Source organism: Neovison vison, chromosome 5, assembly GCF_020171115.1.
Source record: "Neovison vison isolate M4711 chromosome 5, ASM_NN_V1, whole genome shotgun sequence".
In the NCBI taxonomy this organism is placed as follows: Eukaryota; Metazoa; Chordata; class Mammalia; order Carnivora; family Mustelidae; genus Neogale; species Neogale vison.
Window position 1 is genome coordinate 28,491,202 of NC_058095.1, and position 6,894 is coordinate 28,498,095.

At 51.2% G+C, this 6,894-nt stretch overlaps 1 protein-coding gene across 1 annotated transcript; it reads right to left on the minus strand.

The window, feature by feature from the left end:
- Positions 1-1,667: 1,667 nt before the first annotated feature.
- On the minus strand, positions 1,668-5,936 carry ERAL1 (Era like 12S mitochondrial rRNA chaperone 1). Its single transcript, XM_044248282.1, has 10 exons — positions 5,648-5,936; positions 4,571-4,698; positions 4,370-4,447; positions 3,712-3,758; positions 3,495-3,556; positions 3,214-3,326; positions 2,874-3,122; positions 2,590-2,739; positions 2,385-2,465; positions 1,668-2,265 (listed from the first exon to the last, which is right to left on the minus strand). The coding sequence occupies exons 1-10, from the start codon at positions 5,928-5,930 to the stop codon at positions 2,143-2,145; spliced, it is 1,314 nt and encodes a 437-aa protein (XP_044104217.1). The 5' UTR covers positions 5,931-5,936; the 3' UTR covers positions 1,668-2,142.
- Between the last annotated feature and the right edge of the window lie 958 nt (positions 5,937-6,894).

Consider the following 6,894-nt stretch of genomic DNA (forward strand, 5'->3'; position numbering starts at 1 on the left):
TTTAAAGATTTTATTTATTTATTTGACAGAGAGAGATCACAAGTAGGCAGAGAGGCAGGCAGAGAGAGAGGAGGAAGCAGGCTCCCTGCTGAGCAGAGAGCCCGATGTGGGACTCGATCCCAGGACCCTGAGATCATGACCTGAGCCGAAGGCAGCGGCTTAACCCACTGAGCCACCCAGGCGCCCCTCTGCTTCTCCTTCTGATCCCAAAATTAAATAAAATGAAATAAACATACCCCCCCCGGCACTGCCAGCTTTCTGAAAGTCTCTACACTAGGAATCTTGCTCTGAATATTGCCAAGCTCTAAGTGGCGTAGCTCTCAACAGGCCCCTACCTGTTCTTATGCTGGCTCTCAGAAGAGCTTGAATCCCCCTGCCCTCAAATGACCCAGCAGAGGACCCTTCCACCAAGGGGAGCTTGCATGGCAGTGGTAGCCTAGGTCTACCCTCCTTGGGCTCTACATAAACATAGGCAGGGGCCCAGGAACTGAAATTTAAGCCAGAGCTTGCCCCAGGAATCCAGCTTTCAGGATTCTTCCTGCTTTATAGGATTCAACTAACATTTCCACTGCCACCACGCTAGTGCCATGGCCGAAACAACCGGCACCTGGTTATGGCCAACAATGAAACCCTAAAGGATGGGATGAGGCTGTCCTTCCTCCTCCCAGTCCTGGCAGACAGATGATCAACTTCAAGGGGACAGGACTGAAAGGTAGACCATAGCCTTAGAAAGGTCCACAAAGTCTATGGGAGAAAGGGCCTACTAGATAGAGTGACCAGTCATCCTTGTTCCAAGGAGCCCAGCAGGGAAAGGGTTAAGAGGCTGGGCTTTCTAGAACCCGGGAAAGTGTCCCACCCAAGGGAGGGGCCAGTGGATTAAAAGGCGGGCAGCTTGAGTTGAGAGGCAGGGTCAGGGCCTCCTCACCCCTGAAGGCCTCCCAGTCTCCTGTTCCAGCTCCAGGTGAGTACCCTCTCCTGGGCCTGTCTGCTTGTTGGTCTGACCTGAGGGAAACTTCTGCCTCACCATGGGATCTCTGGCTTCTTTAATTCTGAAACTGGGTCCCCAGGGAGATCTCAACAGACCCTAGTTCTGCAGGGTTTTCCCGGCCAGTCCCCTTCCTTACCTGACCTTGACCACAGCCATCAAGGAGCTGTTGGCTCAGAAGCTAGGGAGCAGGGAGTGGGGAGTGCTTCGTGTCCAGCACCGACTGGTCCTGCTCTGCCCCCAGCCCGTCTCTCCCTGCCTCAGTGCTCTCCAAGCCATGCTCCCTGTGCCTGCTGCGGGGCCCTGGCTGGGATATCATCATATACTGTAAGTTTGCAATGAGATACTACAGTATAGATGATGTACTAGTCCGGGTCCCCACAGCTCTGGAGCCAGATGAGGAGGGCAGGGCATGCTGCAAACCCACCAAGCTCGCCGCTCAGCCTATCACAGCCTGCTGACCGCCAGGACGCTTGGGGATGGCGAGGAAACCGTTACCATTACTGAGTTTAGTAATGGTAACGGTTCTCTTGCTGTACCCAGAATACGTGTCAAGAAGAGAGATCAGGACCCCGGAGCAGATCACTGGAAGGGAGGGAGACTCCAGCTCAGACAACAGGGTGGGGGTGAGGGAATGGGTTTTCTCTTTCCTGTTCTAAAGAAATAAAGATGAGAACCAGTATGCTTGTCTTTTAATTTTATTAGCATTTGAGCCTGGGAAGAGGGATGGGGCAAGTGGCACTATCTCCCTTAGGACCCACAAGTCCTTAAGCGTGGTTTTAAGGTAGAGGAACTGAGGCGATAGGAAAAAGCCCTCTCTGCTAAAACTGGCAACTCAGGGAGCCAACTGGCCAACTCTGGGTTCGATGCCAGCCAGATGCAGAGTGGTGTTGTTCCTACTGAAGAGCCAATTTCTAGACCTAAGCAGCTGGAATCCTAGGCAGAGGCACGACCCCGTAACTGAGCTAAGTTTCTTCCTCCAACAGATGTGGTCATGCAGGGCCTAGGCAGACTCATTAAGGCCATGCCAGCCTGTTAGTCCATCAGGCAGTGCCCATGCCTCTCACCAGTCCCCATCCCAGGCAGGGGCCATCCTGGTCACTGGCTCCTGCCAGCAGCTAGGGCTGGGATGCCGTGGGAAAGGCAGCTGAGAGCGGTCATGTGAGAAGCTTCACAGAGAGCCGCAGCTGAACATCGCAGAGGAAGATGTCCATGAGATCTCGGCCCACCTCCTGTGCAATCTGGGAGATCAAGCGCCCCTTTGGACCAATCAGGATCCTCTGAGGGTGGGGTGAGAGAGAGAGAGAGACACACAAGGCTGCTCTCGGGGCTCCTGAGCAGTGGAGGAAGAACCCCTGCCTAATGCCCTGGTCCTTTCTCCAAGCCTAACCCTGCTTACCACATGAGATTCTTTGAGCACCAGAAGCTTCTGTTCAATCACCAGCTCCCCGCTTGGCCCTTCCTCCCACATCACTGTCCTCTGCACAGGGAGACATCATGATTAGTCAGACGGACCCGCATTCCTAGCTCTCCAGACCCCAGGTGTCTGGTCCTGGGTGCTGTGCCTGGTGAAGAGCCCCCAAATTCCTTCACGGTGCCCACACCTGCTGCACACTGTAGGGAATCTCCTGGGGCAGGTGCTCTAGGAGCTTCTCTCGGATGATGTTGGCACAGATCTCCTCAGGCATCTGGCTAGTGAGGACTCCACTGTGGAATTCCCAGGGTCCTGGCCGGGCCTGTGCCAGGAGGTATTGCTGTGGGTACAGAGAGGGACAGGTGGGCAGCTCAGTCCCAACCAAGACTTTCCTACTCACTCTCAGGAGGAACTCCGAGGCTTGTCTTCACATGGTAGAAATCAAAGGCCAGGCTCTGGTCAAGGCTAACTGACCTTTAGTGTTTTCACATCCTCTTGGCTTAGGGCTGACAACATGAAGATCTCCTGGAAGTGGGGCCAGCCGATCCTCTGAGGGCCTCCCACAGACTGTGTTTTTGGGCCCTCAGCTGCTGGGCTGGGGCACGGAGTGCCAGGCTGTGAGCGAAGGGCCTGCCTCATCTTGAGCTTCTTGCCATTGACCACACCTTCAGTAAGGGCTGCTGTGAGCTCCAAAAGAACAGACTTCTGCTTCAGGCAATCTACCTGGGCGTGGAGGATGGGCAGAGGGTGTGTGGTCAGTGAGATGGGCCCCACAGAGGAGAGTAGACCCCTTCATCAAGTAGGTGGTGCTCACCTTGTTCATGACAAGGATGCTAGGGACTTGCGAGAACTGAGTCAGGCACTGGAGCACCTGAGGGCTGAGCTGGTTCCGAGTCCACTTGTCTGAGACATCCACAAGGACCACAACTAGAAGTTGGCAGGGTGGGGAGCAGGACAAATATATGACCACTCTCTCCCCACCCCTCCAAAATGTCCATGATATGGGCTCTGGGTCAACCCCCATCCCCCAAACTACCAGGAACAAGAGACCATGACCATGTAAATTGGGCTTCAGATTCCCATCATGAGTCTAACCCAGATCAGCAGATTCCATGCTCTTCCATGGATCTTCCAACAAAGAAAGTTCCAGATGGTGCCTGAGGGACAGACAAACAGGTCAGAAAGGGTCTTATGACTGATATACACCTAATGAGGGATAGGGTATGATAAGATGGTTTTCCAGACCTTATGGTGGAATCTCCCCACCTTCTCAACACCTTTCCCTCTACAAACCTGTTTCCACAGCTATTACCTTTTCTGTTTAACAGGGCTGATGAGGCCAGGGGTGTCAAGTAGAATCTAAAATCAGGAAAGAGAGATGCCCACCCCCCAAGATGGAACGATTATGACTAGCAAGTGAGAGAAAGGCCACCACTGATGTCAGAAAACTGCACCTAATCTAGGACAGGATGAATTTAGATTTTTACCCTTCAGCTTTGTTTTAATTCTAGACAGGATCTAAGAGAAAGATGATGACTGTGAATATATGGAAGATTAGGAAGGAGTAAAGAGGGAAATAGATCTTTCTGACTAGAAGCCAGAGGGTAAAAAGTAGAGAGAACTGCACTAGGCCTGATGAAAGAGGAGATTCCCCTTCCCTCAGAAAAGTGAATCTCAGGGCGCCTGGGTGGCTCAGTGGGTTAAGCCTCTGCCTTTGGCTCAGGTCATGATCTCAGGGTCCTGGGATCAAGCCCCTCATGGGGCTCTCTGCTCAGTGGGGAGCCTGCTTCCCCCTCTCTCTCTCTGCCAGCTGCTCTGCCTACTTGTGATCTCCCTCTCTGTCAAATAAATAAATAAATACATCTTAAAAAAAAAGTGAATCTAAGTATTTTGTTCAGGTCTAACTGTAAGGGAGACCCTCTAAGTTCACCCACTGTCCAGTTTGATGGACTTCCTTTAAAGGTACCCACCACCTGGGCCTCTTTCTCCGTGATGACCCCCAGAGCTTGGCAGCGAGTGGTGTGCACCTTCTTGGAGACAGGGAACACCTGCCAAAAACAAGTAAGTCCTAACTGAGTTCCCAGATCACTATGGGACAATTCATAAAGAAACAGAAAAAAGTGACAGATGAAAGGGGCGGGGTAGGAGGGGATATCAAAGATGCAGCATACTTTCCGACCCAGCAGCTGGTTGGAGAGTGTTGACTTCCCTGCATTCGGGGCACCCAGGATGACGACTCGTAGGACCCGGGGGTTCTCAGGCATGTTGGGATGATGGACCAATAGGAGATCCTGCTCATCTGTGTGTGGGGTAGGGGCAGGAAGGAAGCGACAGGTAATGCAATCTGGATCCCCTCTCAGGTACTCAGTCCTACTGGCCCACAAAGGGAATAGGGAATACAAGCTTAGTGTACCAGGCTGAAGCTGAGACCTGGCTTTGAGACTTAGTTTGCCCATTCATTTGTTTATATGATTTTCTCAAATTCTCTAACTTCTCTAAGCTTCTTAGTTTTCCTCACCTGTAAAATGGGAGATAATATTAACAATGCCCACTTAAAATCTTCTGACGACTGGCAATTTTGCAAAAACTATCAACACAATCCCTGGCATTTAATACTCAATCACTGTGTGGAATTGTACTTTGTAGTTGTCCCTGATAAATGTATGTACATGTGTACATGTGTGAAAGCACAGCCAGAACAGATAAAATCAGAAATCCCTCCAGCTCAGACAATGTCACCCTACTAAGGGTGTTATAAAGGCTCTGCAAGCTTTCTCAGTGTTTTTAAGTATTAGTTTCTTATAATACTGCATTACCATGACCAGTTTTTGTGTCCAGCCTCCCTACCAGAATGTAGTCTCTGCTGCTTGAGAAACAGAGGGTGCTATTTCCTACGTTAACTCAGTCTCTTGACAAGGAGATGGGGCACTTATTGGATCCAGTTCGCTTCCCATTTCGGGACAGAGAGCCACAGTTCTGCCCTGCCCGTGTCCCTTCAATCTCCTGCTCTTTGTGAGCGTCTGATTGTGACCACATCGGTTCCCTCTGGCTCCTAACTCTTAGAACGTATTACCTCTCTCCTGTGAGATACTCCAAGGCTCGCCTCTCTCTTGGGGCCTCAAGATCGTTTTCCATAATATAGGACCAAAGACGATATCCCCAGGGATTGAGGAGTTTCCCCGACCCAGAAAGCTCACGTTTTCGCTAAAATGGTGACAGTCCGGAACAAGCCTATCTGGGCGCTTTACCTCTGTGCATAGACACGCCGGGAGGGTGAGAAGTCAACGAACTGTCCGGCTGAGAGAGTCCAAGGAAGCGGTCCAAGGCTGAGCTCTGGCCATAACGGCGAGAGGCAGAGGACAGGCGGGGACCAGAGAAGGCGGCGCCCGCGAAACAGGACACGCACCTCCGCTGACAGTCAAAGAGCGAGGAAAGCCGGAGCCCCCGCTCCCTCGCGGCACTGGGGCCCAACTGCCCGACCCCTGACACCACCCGAAATAGCGTAGCTGCGAGACGGCTGGGAGCAGCCATTACAGCCGCAAGGAACTCCGGGAACTGACCAGGAACTCACCTACGATTGGATAGGGAGGTGGAAAAGCGAACGAGCGGAATGCTAGATTGGCCCAGAGTGCGGAAATACAGGGGATGTTGGAGGTGGGCTGGGGGAAAAACTGCTCCGGAGACTGACCAAGGCTAAGGGAAAGGAGAAATGTGCATTTAAGTTTGCGTGGACATAATGATTCTTTTGGACTCTCATAAATATCCTGTTTTCTTCGCCTCCTGCCGAAGTTTTATAAAAAGCCCTTCGAGACCTGAGAGACTACAACTCCCATGAGGCCAAGCGGCAGAATTTTATTTATTTATTTGTTTGTTTGTTTATTTATTTATTTATTTATTTCTCTTAGCTTCTGACTTCGGAATAGGTGCCTTTTTAGTTCTCCCTGGTTTCAGGCTTGCAGGTTCTCTCCCAGTATCTCCCTGGCTTGTTCTAGCGGTGGGCCGCGTTTTCCGACCGTCTGCACCTTTGCTTTATGTGATCCTCCTGTAGGGAGTACTCCCTGGGTCGGTGTTTCTGAGGAGCAGCAGATCCTGTTTCCCATCCATGAACCTCTATTACTATTTTCTTTCTAAGGCCATTCCTTTCTGAGGAAAAATCAGAGGCTCTGTAAAGGGAGGAGAAGCTGCGTAGTCAGCTATAGTCCCCCAGATTGCCTTTTGTGTCCTTTAACTCTTAATCATCCTTGAAGTCTCTCAATCACACTCTTGAAATTGAGAGAGAAATGTTGCGGTTGTTGGAGAAATGGGGATTTATTCATATGCTGTGTACAGGCCGTGTCCAGTTGCTGGGGATATGTGAATTAAGAAAATGGACAAAAATCTCTGTCACAGGACTTATGTCCTGGAGGCCGTGTGTGTGTGTGTGTGTGTGTGTGTGTGTGTGTGAGAGAGAGAGAGACAGAGACAGAGACAGAGACAGAGACACCTGACAGTTTAG